This window comes from Prinia subflava, chromosome 6 (assembly GCF_021018805.1).
Source record: "Prinia subflava isolate CZ2003 ecotype Zambia chromosome 6, Cam_Psub_1.2, whole genome shotgun sequence".
NCBI classification, from domain to species: domain Eukaryota; kingdom Metazoa; phylum Chordata; class Aves; order Passeriformes; family Cisticolidae; genus Prinia; species Prinia subflava.
The window spans coordinates 21,990,423-22,013,310 of NC_086252.1; the positions used below are offsets into that span (position 1 = coordinate 21,990,423).

General features: G+C 38.0%; 1 protein-coding gene across 1 annotated transcript in view; it reads left to right on the forward strand.

The window, feature by feature from the left end:
* The first annotated feature begins 11,993 nt into the window (after positions 1-11,993).
* The window catches only part of KCNH7 (potassium voltage-gated channel subfamily H member 7), a 207,859-nt gene continuing 196,964 nt past the window's right edge, over positions 11,994-22,888 (forward strand). Inside the window, exons 1-2 of the mRNA XM_063400641.1 lie at positions 11,994-12,132; positions 14,103-14,333. Coding sequence (XP_063256711.1) covers positions 12,057-12,132; positions 14,103-14,333 — 307 coding nt within the window. The 5' untranslated portion in view covers positions 11,994-12,056. The remainder of the gene's footprint in view (positions 12,133-14,102; positions 14,334-22,888) is intronic.

Below are 22,888 nucleotides of genomic sequence, written 5' to 3' on the forward strand. Positions count from 1 at the left end.
AGCATAAAGAGCAAATCAAAGATAAAATAAATTGGCTAGTAGTGGCAAAAATAGCAGAAGTCTTCCATTCACTAAACATGGAAGTGATTGACAAATTATTTATCCAGAAATGTAAAATTTTTAAAACTAAGTAAGGTGTAAAATACAATTATTGACATAATTGATTATATGTAATGCTAGATATTTTAATTCTATATATATATCAGGCAAAAATAATTATTATTTCCCCCCAATCTAAATTCCTCTCATGTTCTCAATGAAGATAATTTGGCTCAAACTAGATGTGCTGTTAGGTAGTGATTGTCACTTATCATTATAATGCTCCCATCCTTCCTGAGGTATTTTCACATAGGAAAAAACAGATGGCATTATAGTCAGGGCTCCACTACCGGATTATCATATGCCATGATCTGTCTCAAGTATAAACTATTTTGGAAGGATTTCAACACTCTATAGTTTCTTAGATTCATAAATTGATAAAGTGTTCCAAGACCCACAGCTGTCCACGTTCTTGTGGGTTAAAAATACATACAATATTTTTGGCTTATTGGGTATGTTCTACCCACTGATACCTATTGGCTTGTCTGAAATTCACCCATGAATGTGTGTGTGTGTTCAAGAACATGTAATTCTATTTATATAAAACAAAATATTGATAATTCTTGTTTTTCTCTTCCTTTCCTTTTTCACTTTCAGGAATTCTTTCTGGAAGTAAAATTTTCACTTAGAAGATCAACAGGAGAGAATAAAACATTCTAAACAGAGTCCTGAGGTTATTCATGTCTAAAGCAAATGACACAAATGGGACACCGATCTCACAATCTTCTGGATGACAAAACATGGATCCCAAGTTAGTTGTGAGAACTGAGATGAATAAATTCTTATAACTATTTATTCTTTTGAATATGACTATTCCAATCCAAATTATTCTGATGTGCACACTTTGGCTGTTGTTTATCCACATACCTGTCTCCTTTGAGCACTGGCTGGTGCATTTGCCTTCACTACTTCTGATGGAAACTGAACTAGAACTAAGTTTGTTTATGGTCCTTTTTTAGAATTTCTCAAAAACAGCACGTATTTTTTTTACCTCTTAGATGAGGAAGGCCAAGTAAAACTATAGAAAGCAGACAGTTTTCAGTTATTCCAGGTAATAAAATCTGCCTAACACTTGTCATCTGCACAGTGATTCTACTACTTCCTATCAGATTACATTTCATCTACTAACATTTAAACAAAATTAAATCAAACCCCTTGAGTCTTTACTTCTATAGTAGTTATTCAAATTACCCTGCTCACCTGACTACTGAAAAGGCAAACATGTCAGTGCTGAGGATAGAGAGACACAATAAAGAGGAAGAGAGAAATCTGGTAACCAAGAAATGTAGTAATGAGTTTTCATCTGTGAGAAGGATCAGCAAAGTTCCTGTGCTATGCCAGCACAAGAGAGCAGTGGAAGAAATAAAAGTCTTATCCCTGAACTTAAAGAAGGAATTATAGAACTGGAAGTACTTTATAGCAGATTAACAAATATTACTAGAAGACCGAACTCTCATGACAGAAAAGCAGTGCTAATGCAAAGCAGCTCTGAGAGTCGGGGGAAATGCTGCTTCTGTCTATATAGTTAAGAAAGAAGAACAAAGGGTAGAAGCAAAGACTCTGGATTTATATTTAATGTTTAGTCTGAAAAGGTTTCAGGTATCACAGACAAGAATCCTTGTAGCATACATGTGTGTATGTGATGTCTTTTAAAATGTAAATCAATAATGTATCACTTATGGAACATCTCAAGCTTAGGGAAGGCTATTCATACCACTGTTGATTTCAGCTAATGGCAGAAATGGAACCACGTGCTTCAGGGAGCCCTATGAGGCCAGCAAATAGATATTATAGAGAGAAAGAAGAGTGGCATAATTAAAACCTCATCTCCACATTCTGGGTAATCAGAAACCAAGTCTCAGTATATCTGAAAATATCAAACATACCATCATAGAATCATATGATAATATGATTGTAAGCAATCTCAGAAGGTGAAATTTCCTGCCCAAAACAGTGTCAGGGAAACTGAGACCAGATGGTTTAGGGCTTTATGCAGCTCAGTCTTGAGAATGTCCAAGGAAGGGGAATGCATGGCTTCTTCGGGCAACCATCACGGCTATGTGAGTTTAGCAGAGAAAGGACTATTGAAGCATTAAATGGGATTATATTTTTGTTTTAAACTGAAGATCTATTTGGCACCCCCTAGCCTCAAAGGATGTAGAGCCCTAGACTAGGTTACCTGACAAGGTCTGAAAATTGATATTCACTGTCAGATGAATAACAGCAGTCTTGAGTTTTCAGGTGCCAGTACAATGAAATCTCTATTTCGGATTATCACAAATTCTCCCTCAGAACAGTCCTCTGATTTGGAATGTCTGCTTCCCAAAATGCCAGTATTTCCTGGGGGAAAAAATATCTTTTCTTAAGAAAAATTAAAAATATCCGTAGGAAATATTTTCTCTCAATATTCAATATGACTATCAATTTTTTTTTCATGATGAATTGGAATAAAAACAAGGCCTATGTTTTCAGCAGTACAATTCTGTGTCTGAACCTGCCCACAGTTCTGTCAGGATGTGGAAGTCTGGAGGCAAGATTGGATAGGCAGTCACCAGAGCTGTGCATTACTGTCCTGACCTGACACAAAAACCTGGTGGTTTTTAAAATCCTAGATGTGTTTTCCTTCAAGCTATTGACACAGTATATGTGAAAAATGAGTAATGAGTATTTATCTAACTCAAACAGCATCAAAAATTAATGTATGTCTACACTGATTTTTTTCAAGAGTTGTCAATCCAGAATTTCACAATCATCTATGAGCAGCCTGAATACTGAGCTAAAGCACAGTTTCTGAGTGATTGCTTTGGGTGTTACAGCATGTACAGAGGAAGTCCTCTTTCAAAAAGCATATCCGGATCGTTTGGCTATTATATTGTGAATAGAAGTAGGAAGTAAAAAAATAGTTTAAATTATAATCATCAACCAAATTAATATCTCTACTGTGATCTAAAATGCATCTATCTTAAATAACTGAACAAAGAATGATAAAAAGGAAAATGCGAAATAAATGAATGTCTTATGGTGAGATAATCTTGCTATTTCTGAATATATATTTCAGCATAGCAGTGCTTTTATTACTCTTTACCAGCATAAAGGTATACTTTCATCTGAAATTATTATTCATCCTGCCAAATAAATTGAAAGATATGGAAGACAAGTGCTAGAAAAAGTAGACTGACAATATATATCTTATTTGTATAGCAATCAAATAGACATAATGGCAGAAATCAGAAATACAGGAGCGATTATTCAAATAAATTCTATCTTAGGCAGCAGAAGACTTTCACAAAACAACATATGTCATTTGATTATTTCTCTCTGTCATCATAGATCATGAGCAAAACTCTCACTTGCCAAATACCTGCTGTTCATATTGGCTTCAGTAGGGTTATTGAATACAGTATTTAGCACTGATGAAAAATCTCCCCATTCATTTGCAGCTGTATCCGTATAACTCTGGAGATGTTAGCTCCAGACAGGCACCTGGGTTTGTAAATTTAGTCTATAATACACGGATTTTGTCTGCACAGACAGCGGATCAGCTCATACGCTGCCTTTGAGGAGGAAAATGCTGTTTCAGGATATGGTTATCTCTTCAAATGAATTAGACAAATGCCCATTTTTGTCATATAATTAGACATGATCTCATGCTATGATATTATGAAAGAAGACTGGAAATATTGAAAAAGAAATATGCAAACTGGATATTTGCAGATTATTTTTGACAGCAATGTGAACAAAAGCACTGATGAGTACAGCGTCAGGAAGAATTAGTTTATACAATTCTGGACTCAACACAGTTACAGAGAAATATTATTACTGTGAGAATAATACTAAAAAATAAATGTGGAAAAATACAGTTGTAGGGAGAAAATATACATGGCAGGTGGAGAAAGCTTCGCCTACAGAACTGAGTGTTAGAATATGCTAATAATAAAATCGTTAATGACTAAGTGTGCACAGTGTAGAAACTGCAGTTACCTTATTTAGATGAAGTGACTGTGTAAAATATGTTCACAGAATGCAGAAAGAGCAAAGAAGGTATGACACACTGAAAATTAACATAGAAACGCAATGTACTACTACTAAGGTATTTAGTAAAATTAAATTCACCTTCATCAAGACCATATGGAACCACTGACACTAAAGCCTCATACTATTTTGGTGGGGTTTATTTCTTATGAGTGAAACAGGAATTTATTTGCTATACTGCATTCTGGGACACATACCCAAATTTCTCAAGCTTAGTGCACTCTGATTGAGGTCTACAAGCTCTTTGGGGATATAGAACAAACATCCTTAGGAATAGCAAAAACATTCTCAAGCTGGAACAAACATCTGAAATTGTATTTAAAGTTGATGGAAGTTATTTTTTCCCCCTAAACTGTTTCAATTTATATTTAATTTTGGCTCTAAAGTTCAGTGCATGTTACAATTTCTGGCCAGTTTCAGGTCAGTTTCTGGTCCATTTTTACTTCCATTTCCCTGTTCCTTCTGTTCCTCTGCCTTTGAGGCTGAAAACACAAATAGTGTTTTCACTACAGACTACAACTAGTAGATATAGTAGTAGTATTGACAGTAGTCAAACAGTGAAGACAGAAATCTGAAATCAATGAGAAACGTGACACAAAGGACAAAAGGGAACAAAATTTATCCAAAATCATAACATATCAGATCAGCCCAAGGAAAGGGAACAAAACAAACTCCATATTTATGTATTAAAATATATTTTAAAAATCTTTTTAGATTATTTGTACCACCAGGACACCAGCATCCAAAATGAACCACTTATATGCTTCAAAACTATATTTTATTGATCTTAATGTTTATCTGTGCTGGAAAGATATTTGCATATTACTACTGAATGAGAGCACATTCAATTTGCTGCTGTCCAAAGGAGATACAAGGTCTCATTGCCTCTTGGTCATTCTCAAGAAAAATGTTACCATGAACCAAGTTCAGAGCAGCTGCTGTCCTTTTTCTCCCTTACAGCTGCTCAGCATTGCCACACTGCCAGTTGCTGCAGGGCAGAGGAAAGGAAAAGAGGACTTCTGGCTATCTACTGCTTGCTAAACTAGCAGCATATGGAAATACCATCCAAGCAGGAATTCAGCTCCTATACCTTGATCTGAAGAAAAAGGCTGAAGAATACAAATAATCTTCTTCATCTTGTAACCTCTCTGAAGTTAACCCCACCAGCAGAGAGGGATATCTGCGAAACTGGTTGGGAGCAGTAATTTCATTTTGTGAAAAACTTTGATATGGCCCGTGTTTATTATTATTGCTCAGAAACTAAACAATTTGAAAATTATGAAAGGAAATAGTGCAAGCACAGAATGTGCTGGGGCTCCACACCCTGAAGGTCCTAGCTCGGGCTACCTTGCCCTGGGGACACACACCCCAGAACCCTGCTGCAGCTGAACTGGGAACTTCAGACAAAACCAGAAACCTTGTAACTTCAGGAACACCCAGGCCATTGCTGCACTTTTCATCGGCGTTAAAGTGAGAGCCAGAAATCACTTCAAATCTGCTCCAAATGCAAGGTGCATTCTTTAATTATTATTGATATAAACACATTCAGAACATGCAGATGTAGAAAAAAGAATTCTTACCACAATTTATTTGAGTGAAAAGCTGAGAAAAGGAATGAACCTCACCTGACAGATGGCAGTCCTAACACTTAATATTTGAATGCACTGTGGAGAAGGCAACTGGAATTTGGTACAAAGACAATTAATTTTAGAAATGCATGGATCTAGTTCAATTAGTAACTTACAGACAATAACTTAATTTTTTCTTGCTTTAGCAATGATTTTTTTCCCTTTCCAAGCTCATTTGATTTTTTCCAGGCATATACTTCTAATGAGACTAAAATATAAGACTTGTGATATAATAAGCATAATAGTTCTTACATGAATTTGCACAAACTATTAATATAAAATATCATATCTGAATTTATGTTATGATGGAACACAGATTATGGAGAATGGTATATTCATCTTCAATTACATTTCCCTGTAGTATAGAATTACTCACAAATATATGGAGCGGGCTACTGGATTTGTACACCATTAAAATTCTTCTTTATGTGGTAGGAGGAAACAAATAAATGAATAGAAGTATGTTTCATGTCTTGCCTAATAACAATCAACATTCTTTCTGGACTGACAGCTGTCAGAATCATAGAGACATAGCACTGTAATCCAGCTAGAAAATCTTGAAGAGGAACAGCACATGCTGGGATCATTCCTGATGCTCTAAATTGGCCAGAGAAGGTCAGCACAGAATAGCCTGAAGCATTCATTCCAGGCCAAGAACCTAGGGAAACACAGCATGCATCTAAATGCTGTAAACCCCCAAGGCAAGAGCCCACACCAAAACTGTGGCTTAATACAAGGGAATGAAGCTCTGTGGTGAGACAGAGAGATATTGAAAGTCTCTCAGAGGAAGAAGTGCAAGCCTCATTGCTTGAATAATTTAAATCCTAAATGAATAATACAAATGCAAATATACTAAAGGGAATGATCCACTGGCAGGGCATTGAGTAAATGGATATATTGATGGTTTTTGTAATTCTCTTTTCATACCTGTACCTGCTAATTCCAAAATGATCCTAAGTCTTGAGGTTCTGAATCCCTGGGCATTCTAATATAACACATAATAATAGCAATAGATACCATAGAATAACTAACAACTTTTTTTGAATCCTTACAGAAAAAGTTGCTTGCTGTCTTACTGTTCTCCCATGTGATGTTACCTTTAATAGACAGAAATTTAGCTCACAGAAGTTCTGTCTTATGGATTTTGAATTTATAATCCACATTCTTGTCATCAAATTACTGTCTCTCAGAGTGATTACATGTAAAATATACATTGAATGAAATCCAAAATATAACATAACTTTTTTATTACTGATTAAACTAGCTGTAAAATTAAATAGAATTTTTTAATCACTTTTTAGACTGATTTCATGCAGACACTTCTTTTGTCATTCTAAAACCTGATAGTCTTTCTCCTATGTAGATATCTGAAGTCCTGAATACTAATAAGACCCATATGCAGGCACAGTCATGACGTATGCCTTAAGGCTGAATATAATAATTGCCTCTGTGCAATCTCATTGACATTAATGGTCTTGCCTGAAATAAGAGCCTTTTTTTAAGATGGAAAAAGTGAAATACAAAATAACCATAATTAGACCTAATTCAAGGTGAATTTTGTGACACCAATACTGAAGCATTCCAATTTTTCTATGTAGGTATCTGTGTAGACCAAGTGGCTTTAGGGTTAAGAATGACCTCGTGTCCAAGGCATCAGCACAGTGCAAGCAAAGACAAAGTACTGCTTGAAGGAACCAGCTCTGACAGCAGCAGTGGCCACCACACTCACCCAGTGCCTTCCTCAGTTGCATCAGCAGAGATTTGCTATTTGGCTGTCCATGATGTTCAAGCAGCTGATTTCTATCTTCTCCAACAGAAGTAATTTGGCAGTCTGTTGTCCCCGGCAACTGCACACTTGCCTGAGCCTGAAGTGCAGACAGTCATAATCTAAATGATGATCATTATTGTTGTGAAGGACTAAAACAAAATCTAGAGCTACAACTTGAAGTTCTGGAAAGACATAAAAGTGTAAAGAGATGACAAAGCAAGACTGATAAAAACTGAAGGTGATGATAAGAGACATCAACTTGTCAGGGAATCACAAAGGCCATCTTAGGCCAAAATGGGATTCCAAATAAAGTTTCAGTATTGCTCTTGACGGCTCTGAGGACAATTCCAGACTTATTTAAAATTGTAAGTATATATAACACAGATGGCTGAATAAACTTTAGCATGCAAGATATACGTGGTAAAAGCAACACAAATATCCTATGCTAGCTGGAACAATGGCAGGGCAAAGAAAGAGAAAGAGAGAGAAAGAGAGAGAAGGAGAGAGAGAGAGAGAGAGAAAGAAAGAAAGAAAGAAAGAAAGAAAGAAAGAAAGAAAGAAAGAAAGAAAGAAAGAAAGAAAGAAAGAAAGAAAGAAAGAAAGAAAGAAAGAAAGAAAGAAAGAAAGAAAGAAAGAAAGAAAGAAAGAAAGAAAGAAAGAAAGAAAGAAAGAAAGAAAGAAAGAAAGAAAGAGAAAGAAAAAGAAAGAAAAAAAAGAAAGAACTCAAAAACTATAAAGAATTAACTGTATTTTGCTCCAGTACAAAGAGTGATTATTTAAATGGGACTTCTTATAGTAGGACTTAAAAGTTCTGTGTACAGGAGGGCAAACATAGGACTTTTAAAAGTCAGATATGATAAGAATTCTGGACTAAATTTGAGTCTTTTTTCTTTCCTTCCCACCAAAAATATGAAGGGATGTATGATTAGAGCCATTTCCCCAGAACTATCTTTTCCTGACAATTCCAGGTTTAATTGCTAACTGCCAAGATGTTGAAACAGATCAGTAACACATCTTTTGGCATATAGTCCTCTAAATTGTCTTAAGGAACTTGAGAAGGAAGTAGTTAAAATGCCAGTGAAAGCCTTGTAAGCACTGTTTCAAAATCAGAGCTGTCCTTGAGGCCAGGAAATGCCACATGTGGTTGTGCTGAGGAGCAGCCGCGCTCGCTGGAGAGCTGTCCTGGGGCTGTGGCGAGGCAAGGGCCAGTGCCACAAGGGGGCACAGGACACGGGATCGGCCACGCCGGATGGGTTTGAGCTCCGGAGTCACCCTCCCTCGGTACTTTGGCCTCTTGCAAAGTTAGCAACTGTACAACTTTATAGATAAAACATATTTCTCTGTGGCATTCTCCATCTCTTTAATAACACTAGAGATGCATATGAAATCAAACTTTCCCACTTGCATGCATGTTTTCCCAATCAAATGCAAATTCTTCCACATTACTTTCTCTGTGCTTGTTGTTAGCTGTCCAATTTTAATATATTTTCCTCTTGCACTTCTCTATTGGCTTGCTACAGAAAATTATCGAGCAATAAGCACAACGAGCATTAGGCACTCCAGGAGCAATAGATCATCCACAAGACTGCAGGAGTGCAAATCACCACTGTGAAAGGTTTTCTGATGTCACCTATTGCTCCTGTAGTTATTACAACCCATCATTCTTGTGAATTCATTCCCTGCTAAAAAACACATCTCAGATCTTGTCTTTCAGCAGCAGTTATCTTACCTTGACCGGGGTTATCTTGATCAGTTCTAAACCAACCAACCAAGGTGGATAAAAAGGGGGAAAAAAAAGAAAAAAAAAAAAGAGGACTATAATATACATTCACATAATCAACATCAAAGTTCAAGCTACCATCGGGAGATAGAATAAAAAATGGTTTTCCAGAGTCATGGAGTTCTGGTGCCTTCAGTTTTTAGGCAAGCAAGTGTGACTCTCAAATTTAACATGAAAAAGATGGGGCTTCAGTGAAATTTGAATTCTTACATGTATTTTATTTCTGATTTGTTTCGGTTTTTCTTTCCAGACAGGCATCTAAAGTACTGGACTCTGGACTCTACTGGCCTGTAGTTGATCTAGTTTGCTACTAATTGTTGAATACTAGAGGTAAACACTGATTGTTCAGTAAAGGTCACAGTTTTATTGTGATTACTTTCTATTGATGTTATACATACATCAAAGTGACATTTATAATGTAAAAATGACAATGATGTCACTGCTGGCCATTATGACTTGACTAGATGTTAGGTATTATAGAAAGTGTTAAATATGTTCCTCTTCACTCTTTCTACTACTCTTGAATACATTTTCAGAGAGAAATTAAGACAATGAGCAATAAGAGAAAAATTCAACTTGAAGACTCATCCACTGTCCAAAGGAAAAGTATTCAAAAATATTTTAAAAGTTTTTTTTCTCTAGTGTTTATCAGAGTCAAAAAATGACTTCTCCAGTTATTATCACAAAAAATGGATGTGTTTCCTTTTATTCAAACCTCCGAATATAGAGATTTTAACATTTGTTTCTGCAAATAAGCAATGCTCACTTCCGAGGATTGATTACGTGTCTGATTATATATCCCTTAATGTAGCTGAAGCTTTGTAATTAGTACACAGTCAATTACTATGAAGCCATCTTAATACACTTTATGTATATACAAATTTTATTTTCAGACATCATTCACAGTTGTGTAAATCCAGGATGATTCCACTGAGATTAAATTAAATTAGTCCAGAAATTCACCCCCATACTCAACAGACTATGCCCCACCTCTGATAAATATAGAGAATGACACCCGGTAACAGTGACACAAAGGCCACACCTCTGAAAAGCTCCCGGGAATAAGGAAACACCTGTTTGTGCTGTGGAAGAACAGGTGGGAAGCGGTGGTTTGCCGGCTCAATATCCTGTGCTTGCGATTACAAAGAACGGTGCTCAGGTGCCTCTCTTTTTTTGCCCTATGAGTTTATTAAGAAGGAGCCGGTGCTTTTCACTACCCTAGAGATGCCTTTCCAGCATCGCATGGCTGCCCCCATCTCCCTCCCCGTGTCACCTCTCCGAGCCGTGCTGCACGCATACGGTTCTGCCTGCTGGGTAGTGCAGGAAGCCTTAATTACAGCCTGAAAATAATACCCGCTTCCTCCGGGAGCCTCCCTGCCTATTCCTGTGGGACGGGAGAAGCTGAGAGGAGCCAGGTGCGGGGAGGCCGGCGCTCCCCGGGCCCGAGCGCGGGCAGCGGCGCCTCCGTGCGCGCCGGCGAGGCGGCCCCAGGACCACGGCCAGCTCCGGGCGGGCGTCGCGCCCCGACGCGGCCCCGGCCCCGGCCCCGGCCCCGGGGCGGAGCGCGGGCCCGGGCAGCGGCTCCGCGGGGGGCGGCCTCGGTGCCCGCTCGGTGCCGCCGCGGGCCGGGCGACGGCTCCGTGCCGAGCTCAGCCCCGCACCCGCGGGACCCGGCGCGCCCTCCGCGCCGCTCGCTCGGCCCCGAGCCGAGGCTGGCACCTGCTCGGCAGCCCGGGGGCAGCGCTCGGCGCCGGGGGAATCCCCCTTCCTCCCGCGAGGGGGTCGTGTGGAGAGGGGAAGCCCTCGCCCGGGTCACGCTGCGTAGGAGGGGGCGATCCCTTCCACCGGGGAGAGGAAGGATGCCGAGGGCTCCGGTGGTCCCTTCCCCCGCTCCCCCATCGCTCCGCATCGACCCCTACTCGCACCGCCCCCCGCCCCAGACGGGGCGTGTACCAGCGTCCCTCCCTCCCTCCCCCGGCCCTGCCAGCGCCTGGGGCTCCCCGGCGGGCCACGCTCAGGGGCCGCTCAGGGGCCGGCGGTGCCGGGAGGGCGGGGACGCCGGGGCTACCGGAGGTGGCGGGGCCCCCCCGCCGCCATCGCCCTCGGTCCCCGCTGACCCCTGCCGCCGCCGCGGTGGGGGATGTGGCACGTCGCGGTGCTGCTGGGGTGCAGCTTATTCCTGATGCCGCCGTTTGTCGCCGAGTTTTGAAGAGATTTATTGGCTGGCTCTTGCTAAACCACGCTTGAGTAATCCGAGCTGCTGCGCGCCGTGGTGAAGCCCGGAGGGGGGGAACGTCACTCCCTCTGGCAGCGGAGAAACATTAGTCTTCCAGCCCTCAAACCACCACTACAGCGTCGGAAACTGCCGGGTCACAGCCATTTGCTTTGGAAAATTGGCGATGTTTGGTGCTAGAGATCGATTACCCTTGTAATCTTTCCCCACCCGCCACCTCCTCCTGCTTACCCCACCCCTACCCGCCCCAGACAATAGCGTCCGAGCTCCTCCAGGAAAAAAAAATAGAAAAGAAAGCAAGGAGAGAAAGAAAGAAAAAGAAAGAAACTGGGGGATGAATCTGACTCCGATAGGAAAAGCGTGTCTCTAGAAGTGGTGCTAATGGGAAGAGATTTCCGAGCTCCAGAGGACGATGATTTGTCACAAAGGGTAGCTGGCTCGGTGCTTTGGGCTGGAGCCGTGTAGGAGATCCTTGGAGAAGTCATTGTGCACAGAAAACCGAAGACCTGTACAAACATGCCTGTTCGCAGAGGTCATGTGGCACCACAAAATACATTTTTGGGTACAATCATACGAAAATTTGAAGGGCAAAGTAAGTTCTCGCTTTCTATCTATTTTGCTTTAGTAGTTTTATTCTGCTTGTGACTAAATGGACAGCAGCTCCAGACTATTTTTAAGTTTGTAGCTTGCAAAGAAAACCCCGGAGGTAAGGAGGGGATCCCTGGCAGAAGTAGCAATGTTTTTGATCTAGAATATAGATTACCAACTTGGATTATTGGCTGGTGGGCTTGTTTGGGTTTGAGTTTGGGGATATTTTGGGGGAGGGGGGGGTTGGGGCTATTTTCCTACACTATTTCAAGGAATAGTTTTTATCGTTGACTGTATCCATATTGCTCAGCTATAGAAGTTATATCTCTTACCTTCTTCTGAACCAGTGAGATGGCTCTAAAAGCAGAATGTAGAATCTTGCTGTCTTTGCAATGTCTAAAATATAGGCTAGATTTATTATTATGACTGTTAATGCTATTAATAATAATTGCCTTTTCAAAATAAAGCAGAACTTCACATTTTGATTTAGAGGAAACAGAAAATATGCAGAAGAGTTATTAAAGAGGAAATACTCTCTTACCTTGTTGTCATGACTGCATTTTGATATAGCTGTCAAATTTCTCTCTTTTGTTTATGTAAGTCAAAGATATCTATCAAACCAGTGCAAATGCATCCTCAGGGAGAGTCTATGAGATCTTCTCTAATGCAGCAGTGTACTACCTGTCGAGGAGCCTGAAGCTGAAGTGTTTTTTCCTGGCCAGAATTCTGGTTTTTTATTAGCTGTAAGAAAGAACACTTGATGCTTAAAATGAATTTCATTTAGAACAGTAGTTTGATGTATGTACATTGATTTAAATATTTAGCATAATTTTAGTATCAGTCTGGTGTGAACCCTCACAGGTAATTCCAGTTCATGTACTTCTGTATACTTAAACCCATATTATCATCTGTAATATTTATATTTTTGAGGAAAAAAATTAAAACAGTGCTACTCCTAATTTATCTATATGCTAAGTCGGTGTTGCTACTCCAAGTTTTTATCTCGTGAAGTGTGTTTTTTGACAGTAATAATGCACTAGCTACTAAATAGGCAAGTGATAGTGAAAGCTCCGCGTGATTGAAAGATAGCAGAAAAAGTAAGAATGAAATCTCCAAATACGTTGCTGTATTCAAAGATGGACATATTTAAAATTTTGAAGACTAGCACTGTTTACTCAGTGTCATGTAAGAAAACTTTTATAAAACAATCGCCGTGTGAATTTAAGTAACTAAAAATGTTATTAGCAGTAAGTGTATTAAAACTGCACACTTACGATTACAAGGGGAATAGTGTGTTAAAAAGGTAAATAGAAACAAACAAATAAGAGTTGAAAACTTTCAAACCTATCTTTGAGTTTCTGATGGAAGCACAGAACTTCAGTGAAATTTGCAAAATGTTTCCAACATAACAATCATTTTATGTACCCCCTTTTTTGTTTTTAGGAACTTTCTTTTCTTCTATTACTTTCTAGATAGATTTGTTAAAATACTGACTAGAATTTACTGTGATTCATCTCAATGAAAATCCCTACAGAGTAGATTCAGATGGACCTTACATCAGGAAGCCCTTCGCTTGAGCAGAATCCCCTTCCCGAGGCTCTGCTTTCCCCAAAAGAAGCTCCTAACTTTTCAAGGACTTTCCTGGAGTTGCGTCTGACGGGATGGCGCCAATCGCTTGGGCTTCAGTGAAGCCTGAAACAGACAAAATGTTGAAGTCTAAAGGAGATTTACAGAGATATGCATAGTGCGGTTTTAGTTCCTTAAAGAACTATTATATTCCTCTTTAATGTATTCTAAATTAATTGAAGTTTCTTTAAAAGCTGTGGATCAAATTATCTTCATTAAATAACTGAAAATCTCTGTATTTCAGGCATTCCTATGAAAAGAAGGGTTGTTCAGCGTTCATCCCTGCAATCGACCCTATAAGAAATGTTGAAAGAGTACTAAAAAATGCATCACTTTCTTTTATTGCAGATAAAAAATTCATCATTGCTAATGCTAGAGTACAGAATTGTGCTATCATCTACTGCAATGATGGGTTCTGTGAGATGACCGGGTTCTCCAGGCCAGATGTCATGCAGAAACCTTGCACCTGTGATTTTCTTCATGGGCCAGAGACCAAAAGACATCATATTGCCCAAATTGCTCAAGCCCTGCTGGGGTCAGAGGAGAGAAAAGTAGAAGTCACCTATTATCACAAAGATGGTAAAGTCTGGCTTTATTTTCAAAGCTTTTTGCATGTTTCGCTAGCAGCTGTTTGGTAAAAGAAGTGTGCATGTTGTGCTGGCCAGCCCCTTTGCTGGAGGACTTGTAATTTCTCTGAAGTCCAGTGAAAGACATTTGTGTGCATCAGTAAGGGAATCTGCCCTGAGAGTAGTGGGTGTGTGGAGTAGATCACTGTACACTCACTCCGCCAGCTGAATGAAGCCAGCACAGGGTTTGCAACTCTGGAACAGAAGTTCTCCCTTGGTTGGTTTAAAGATGTGAATCGCTTAAAGTAATCAGCATAGAGGAAATCTACCTTGATTTAAATGCAGTATTTTACTACAAAGTTAAAAGTAGAAAAAACCAGCCCATCAGAAAGAAAGCATTAGCTTATAAAGAAAGGGGCAACTCTTTTTCAGAGCTGAGATATTGTGGAGTACCTGCAATTGAACTACTGATATCATCCTAGTATTGCCAGAGTCAAAATCTGCATTTGCCTAGACTATGAACTATTCCCTGGTATTCAGTAAAGACTCAATATATGCATGGCTGAATCTGCTGAAACTTTATTTTCCTGTTAAGAGCAAAAAATGAATAAATATATTTACAGATTTAAAAATGCATACACATGAGAAGTAATTATGCTACATAATAGTTGTATGTAGAGCTTTGTTGTTGGTTGGGTTTTTTTTTTTAATTACCCAGAGTTATTTACAGAAACACCCATCTTTCAAATGAATTCAAGTAATTGATAATTGTGGTGTACCTTATTTTGTATCTTGCTGTGTACACTCTTGGGAGAAGGAAAAGGAAATTAATATTCAAATGCTGAGCTTAAATTAGTTCTGGAGAAGTGCCAGTGTGTTGTTTACTTCAATTTTAGAATCGCATGCAATGTGCTGTCTCATTTTAAAGTCCCAGAGTTAAATCCTGTTCACAATAATTCTGTTGTTATCTTGGGGAGACTTAAGTAATATTATTTTTAGCTTAGGCTGGTGTAATTCACATAGGACTCAGGCCAACCATTCTACCCACGCTACCAATATTTAAGCATACTCTTTGTAGCAGATTCTCAGTAGAGCCCTTTATTCTTAGATCTGGAGCAGATTTTGGTCAAGATTTGTTGTTGTAGCTGTGCCTTGGATGGAGATTTCTCAGGAGACCTGACACTGTGTGCCTTTTACACATCTACCTTGTGTTTGTGTTAACTTGGTGTGTGTTAAAAATAATATCGCAAAAGGAGAATGTCATTGCTAACTATCACAGCCATCAGCCTGGAGCACTGTTTGGAGATGTGGTAGTTTGAAAGTCCTAAAGTCTCCCAAAACATTAGGAGGGAGTGAAAGGCATTTGAAAATACTGCTTATCTGTCAGTTACCAGAGATGGATAGGTAGATAGGTAGATAGATAGATCCTTTTCTAAAATGCCGAATTCTGAAATCATGCAACACATCATAATCTGTTTGAGACAAACTAAAGAAATACTGTCCATAAAAATTGCCATATCTTTCATAAATAGTTTTGAACACTGAGTTATAGATTATTCTGTGTAAACAATCTTATGCATAAGCATTTTCAGTTACTTCCCTTCGGTGAATTGTTACTTTAATTGCCTCAATATTTTACTTGTCTAAATGTGAGCAGGATTCACCATGTGAATGGTATGATCTGCTAAATTTAAACAAACTCAGGTGAATCAGGCAAAAACTGTCAAAATATAAGATAGGTCTGACACTCAAATGCATGGCTATCTGACAGCTAGATTGTCTATATATATAGATTTTTTTTTTGTTTTATTCCACATGATGTTCAATTTCTTTTCAAAATGTGATAGAAAATCTAAAGTCAGTGTGGTGTCATGAAATTGAAACTATCTGTATGATGAATGTAATGAATGTTAGTAAACATATTCTATAGTTATTCTAAATAATTCAAAAAGATGTATTTCCTTTTTCATCTCCACTTTTTCAAATTTTAAAATTGGATTTTTCAATAGATATCATATATACATATATCTATATATGACATGGTCTGTATACTGTAACAATATAGAGAACAGTGATACCTAACAAGGATTTCCTCCAGGTTGTGAAACAAAGTAAATTTCAAGAGTTTTCTAAAAATGTGAGAGTTTAGTGCCTGGTTAGTGGCTTATTTTGCATGTGTGCTCCGAGTGAGTATGAGGCTTTAGATAAATTTCAGCAATTTGCAATTTCCAGAGGTCAATTCTAGCACAGTCAGGAATGTAACTTTCTACATGTGAATAACCCAAGCCACTCCAATGAACTATCCAGTGCTTAAAAGTTTAATTTGACACTTTATTTTATGGCAAGCTATTGTATATTTAACATAATACTAAGCATATGGAGGAGGAAGAGACCTCAAGAAGGTGTGAGTTACTTGAGGTTCCAATGATGGGAGGTTCTGAGGACCAGATTACACACTCCTGAATAAATGCCCAATGAATTGCAAATAAAACCTTGTTCCGCATCACACTGTCATTTACTCTACATGGTTGATTGTATTAAAAATTGTTTCAATATTTTGAAATAAAGCAAATGTCGGTGGGATCACTTATAAATCTAATCTGTCACCAGAATTCCGGCAATGCAGGTGCCAGAAAGGGAATCACTCTATAAACAATGCTTTTTGATTCCAAATACCACCTTATATAATTTTAAAATGTCACAGCTTTGAAGCTCAGCTTAAAAGAAAATTCTTGCTATAGAAAAATAGTATTGAACATGTACATGGGAATTAGGATTCTGATGTTCTCTACTGGTCTATAGTCCATTTTTCTAGATGAAAGTGCAGGGTCTCGAGTTTTAAACTTCTTGAGGATGCAAGACTGAAACTGCTGTTTGTTCAGTGCTTTAATCTTTTGGCCAAATTACACACTCGAAGACGGGCTAGAAGGATGGGGAAAAGATTTTGTAGCCAGTTGATATTCAGAAAATGGCTATTTCTTGAATCTACACTGCCTTAAACATGACAGACAGAGTGGTCAAAGAAGAAAAGAATTCTATATATGATGGTTTTATAAATGAGTAACCTGGATGGAGCCTGTTTCCCTTTTCCCCGTGCAGTGTGGGGAGGGTGCACAGAAGCATCGAATGCTTGTGCTAGCTTTGTGTAATTGTTTTGATGGCCTGGACTTGAGCAAGCAGCATGACCTGGGCACCCAGCAGGCCTTGTCCCAACCAAACCAGTGCTGTCTTCACAGCAGTTTTTGACATTTGCAGCTAAAAGCCTTACTAGCAGCTCTCGGAGTACTTCTACCAGAATATAGCTTCCTTTTGGTTTTAATTTGTCATCATTCTTTTTCCTTTTAGAAGGGTATTTACATAATGCAAACAAAGTTCTAGTCCTCTGTCCTCCTCAAGTAGTGCCACAATAGGCGATTACATAGCTACCAAAAGAGTTAATTTCTGAGAAAAATGGTTAATGGAAACAGATGGTGCCAAAACTAAAGGTCCAAATTTACAGATTTCTCATAGCACAAGTAGCTCCACAACTGCCACTGGATGTGCTCATGGGATTACAGACACAGTAATTTTTAAAAAAATGTAAATATCCCTTTTTAAAAAGAGCAATAGATAAATACAAGTCACAAAAACTATTGTTTTGAAACTTTTTTTTTCCTAAGGATTGCCTATTAGGCATTAGCATCTGCTTAATTAAAATATTATAGTCTGATATCAAAACAACAATTTCTTAAATTCCTTACTATCTCACAATTTTTTCACTAATCTTATAGCTATATCATCTGAATTATACTTGAAGGCAAGATATTGTTTATACAGGATATCAGTTCTTATTTTAATAAAGTTATTTATGGTGAAAATGTTTGACAGTTCTTCCTTTGAGGACTCCATTTTGCAGTTTAAGTCATTATTGCATAAATCATTCTTGACAGATGTAAAATATTGCTTGAGGTGGTAAAGCTGTAAAACTTTTGAGATAAAAAGTATAATTATTTTGGGATTGAGAATGGATATGTGATAATCAGAAAGTATTGTACCACACAGAATACATTTTTACTTCTTACCGTGTGCTTTGTGGGCAATAATGGGATATGTCTAAGCTTGCAGATGATATCTGTTAAAGAAAGGTAGGATCATTTAAGCTTAGCCTATATGCATCAGCTATTCTAGGGTTGAGAAGGACTAGGGTAGAGTACAGGTTTGAGCATAAGATCAAGCAATGTGCAGTGTACAAACCTCACAAACTACTTGCCATTTACCCAGTTTCAAAAAAATAATTTTACCCTAACTGACTGCAAATTACACATATTTGCATTTTCAAAGCACATTTCCAGACTAATATCTTAAGGCCTTTTCAGCTGTTTTTTTGAGGACAGGAAAATAAAAATTGTGCAAACATACTGATGAAATAAAGTGAAAATGGTATTAAGAGTTCTTAAATAGAAAGATCATGAACTTCATTTAGAAGCTCATCATCTAGACTTCAGTCAGCATAGGTGTTTTACCACCTGTTTGTGTGAACCTACCAACCAGTAAAAAATACAGCTGAAAAGAAAGATGCTTACGTGTGTGTCAAGTCCCCTTAGATTAGCTCTAGCATGAGGGTCAGCAACTGCAGTCTTGACCAAAGTTTCAGTGCCTTATCCAGAGCTGCTGAGTTAGGTCAATGAATCCAATCTCTCTGATACCCTACTGGAGAAGGACTCCTTGATGTTAGAAATACTATCTTGACTGCATTTTGATAAAGAAAGTGTTAACCCCCAGAAAAACCTGTCACAAAACCCTTTCTTAACAGAGGGCTTTTTTCCAGGCATTCTTAAAATACCCCTTGGATGAAATCCAGAATATTACTGAAGGCATTGAACTACTGGAAGTGAATGAGGACATCCATTCTTATGTCTGTAGTGCAGTGTTCCTACCTCAGGCTTTAATCTTTGTCAAGAAAAAAGTATCCCTTGCCCCACCCATTCAGTATTGCTGATTTTACAGCAAGGAGAAGCATCAGCAGTGAGATAATACCTCAGGGATCCAAATATCTCCTTTACCCATCCCTATTCAGATACTGCTCCTATGTGTGTTCAGAACTATAGATCACTTCTTATTCACATTTCATGTAGGATACCTATTGATTATGATAAAGCACCTCTTAGATAGCCTAAGAAAGCTAATTTATAGGTCACTTTCAGTCTTATTTTTCAACTCCTTGACTTTCCAGTATATTCCTTTTTCTTTCCAGGTAAAGATGAAGTAATTTTAAATAAGGAGTTGACTTATAAAAAGAAATAGTATCTGAATAAACAGAACAACAATCAAATTGGCTTCTAAATTATTCTCTTTCTCAGTGTTTAGGGTCAGAAAGGTATGAGTAGATATATATAATTTTAATAAGTAATGAAGAATACAATTGCTGTTATTGTAGGTACTGCATCTTTAACAGAAAAAACATCTTAATTTGGAAAAATCCATTCTGACAGTTTTGAGTTCCTCCATGGCACAAATAAAAAAACGTGCAGGCTAGTGGTTTAGGAGTCTTTCATTTCAGTACAGTGTTAAGACAGAACTCTTACACTGGACTTCTATAGGATAATTTAATGTCAGTATTCAGAATGTCACAGGGCAAATTTACTCCTATCAAGGGGCCCGAATTTCCCCAGTCTAAGCTGAAAAGAAAAAATGATTGCTGACTTTCAAAAAGTGTGCTGTAGTGGTAAAAAAGGTGACACATTCTGGAGTAAAATGGTAATATAAGGTTACAATGTCATACACATCCTCAAAAGAGCTTCATTTTTTAATTAGGCGTTGCTGACAAAATTTTTTATCTGCTTTGAATATGCTCATTTTAGTTGTAGTGAAAGCTATTTTGGTTTTGGGTTATGAGACAAAAAGAACAGATGCTGTCAGTCTATTTTTGGTGTGGTTTCACATGATTTATTGTGTCCTCTTTCCATCTTTATCGTGCATCCTTTCTAATGTTACATGATGATTAGAGAGTTATTGCATATTTCTTATTCGTGTTATTGATTGGTTCTTTTCCTTCTCCACCACATTGTCCATATATCAAAAAGAGATGCAGAGAGCAAATCAGACCTCATACCTTGCAATAGATACAGGGGAAAAGCCACTGCTTTTCTAATAGCAGCCTTTGCATATTTGATATGAAACAAATTTCAAAACACGGCACTTCGAGTAACAGCAGTGTTGACATTTCTGTTCCCGCTGGTTCCAAGCAGTGGGAAGAGGACATTGGTGTGGGTTAGATTTTATGTTAGTGGTTTCAAGCCCAGTTTTAAAGTGTTTCCTACTTGCTTGACATAGTGTATGACTCAGTCTATGTGCTAGGTAGTTTTTGCTCTTCCCAGCTAAGTATGGAAACAGCTTAATCAGGCAGTATAGGATACAGAGACAAGACAAAGCTGACTATGGAAATTGCTAATTGACTCTGGAAACTGCATATCTCAAAAGCAATCAGAACTGTAGCTGTGAACCTCAGTGCAGGCAGATAAATGACAATGACAGTGGGGTATTGTGGCTCTATAGTTACTCACTCGTTTCACAGTCTGCAACTCTGAAAGTTCACATCTCTGAGGTGGGAACTATTTGTCTTATAATTTTGTACAATTGAAATTTTTAGTCTAGTATACTGGGTTTTTTAAAAAGGAAAAAACCTGCATATTTGAATAATTTATTGGAAATTAAACTAAAATTTCATTTTGAGAGCAGAATTATAGCCATAACTAGTCACAAAATGCTTCTTGACCTACACAGTTTCCACAGATACACAGTTTTAAGCTTCCTCACCAACTTTCTCAGTATAGCCTTCTCATTTCTCATTTTGTTAATTCTTTAATACTGGGAAATCTCATCAGGAAAGGTCACCACCAAAATTCAATCTGAGAAAAAGTCAGAGTAAACAGTATAAAGGGAAGGTCTTGTCTTTTTCTGTTTCATTAACTGGATTCCAACTATAGATCTTATTAGAACTAGTTTTGATACTGCCTTCAATTATAGCATTGAAGAATATATTCAGGCTTATTTGTTAACAAAGAGCCATCGTCTTATCAAAACCTAAAGATGGTATTTGAGTGTCAACATTATTAACTATTTCATTACTAATAGTGAGTGGATATGACCAGAAGAAAGCTTAGGCCAGAAACCACAATTGCATTCAGTACTTGACTACATGGTGAAATTTCTTGCTTTCCTGTCTTTGTTCCTCCATAATCACACAATCAAGAAAAATACTTTCTCTTATGTTTATTTGTTTTGCCATTACCTCATTTAAACCTCTAATTTGCCAAATTAGACTGCAGTGGAAACCAGAAGGTCTTGCATAAATAGTCAGTTCAGAGAAACACAACAAGAATTTATTTCAAATACTTGGAAATTAGAATTTATCACAACATCTAAATACTGATCCTTGACAGTACTAGCTTATGAAATCTCGGCCTTTTTTTGAGTAAATGCACAAGACTGTTTGGCAATGGGTTCTTTCTGTGGCCAGAAACACTCCTAGAGGCCTGAGAGCAAGATATCAATGCCTACTGACACAGGAATTTGCTTGCACAACAACAGCTTTCATAGGATTAAATTGTAAAGTTTAATTTTTGTAACACTAGGAAATCCTGATCTTTAGGCATTGGAGCACTGCTCATACAGACAGTATACCTTTGCTAACTAGTATTAGCTGAATCTCTATCGCTGAATAAAAAGACAAAAAATTATGAAAAACTTGTGGAACACAGGCAAAACTTTCTTCCATCTTTATCCACACATTAGACAGGCAGAGACAGCTTCAGAACAAGGACATATTAGGGGATTTTGTCTTTGTCTTATACCTAGGCTACTTGAAAAGCTGTTAATCATCATGTAAATGTGTTTCATCACTAACATGCATGTGCTGAAGCACTTATTCCCAGCTGTTGTCAGACTTCGGAGTCTGTGCCCTTTTGAGATTATTTTTTTAGAGCATTCTTTGCTGATTTTCATTCAAATCAATGCAAGTGGATCTCTGAAAATAGCTTGCAAATTTCCTCCTTTCAAAACTCATTTATGTCAATCTGCTTTACTCCTTCCTCTCTGGAAAAAACTGCCAGATAATCTCATTAGTATTTTGCATGTTTATGGCATTTCTTTTTATACTTTCAGAAGAACACGAAACTCAGTAGTCCATAAATCCTATTGTCATGGCAGTTAAGGTGAAACACTGTTGCAATTCTGTCTACTTGCTAAAAAAATGTCAAGAAAGAAAGAACCTGATGTCTGTGCCATTTTAAATAATAAAATAAAAGAAAGGAAAATATGTTCATTTTTTTCCATTTTAAGTGCCAGTGTTGTTTTTGATTGATAAAATATACCAGAAATCAATTTAACACCAAAGCATCCAACAGAAAGAACAACTCTTCCCGGAAGGACTATCTCTGGTGTCATGGACAACATAACCATAACCATGTGAGAGAGTAGTAACAGCCTTGAAGTACAAAACCAGGTATTTATAAATCAATCTCTGAGCCTTCTCTGTGGATTAATGGAGCAGCTCACAAACTGGTATGAAAGCCTGTGTATAATGTCAAT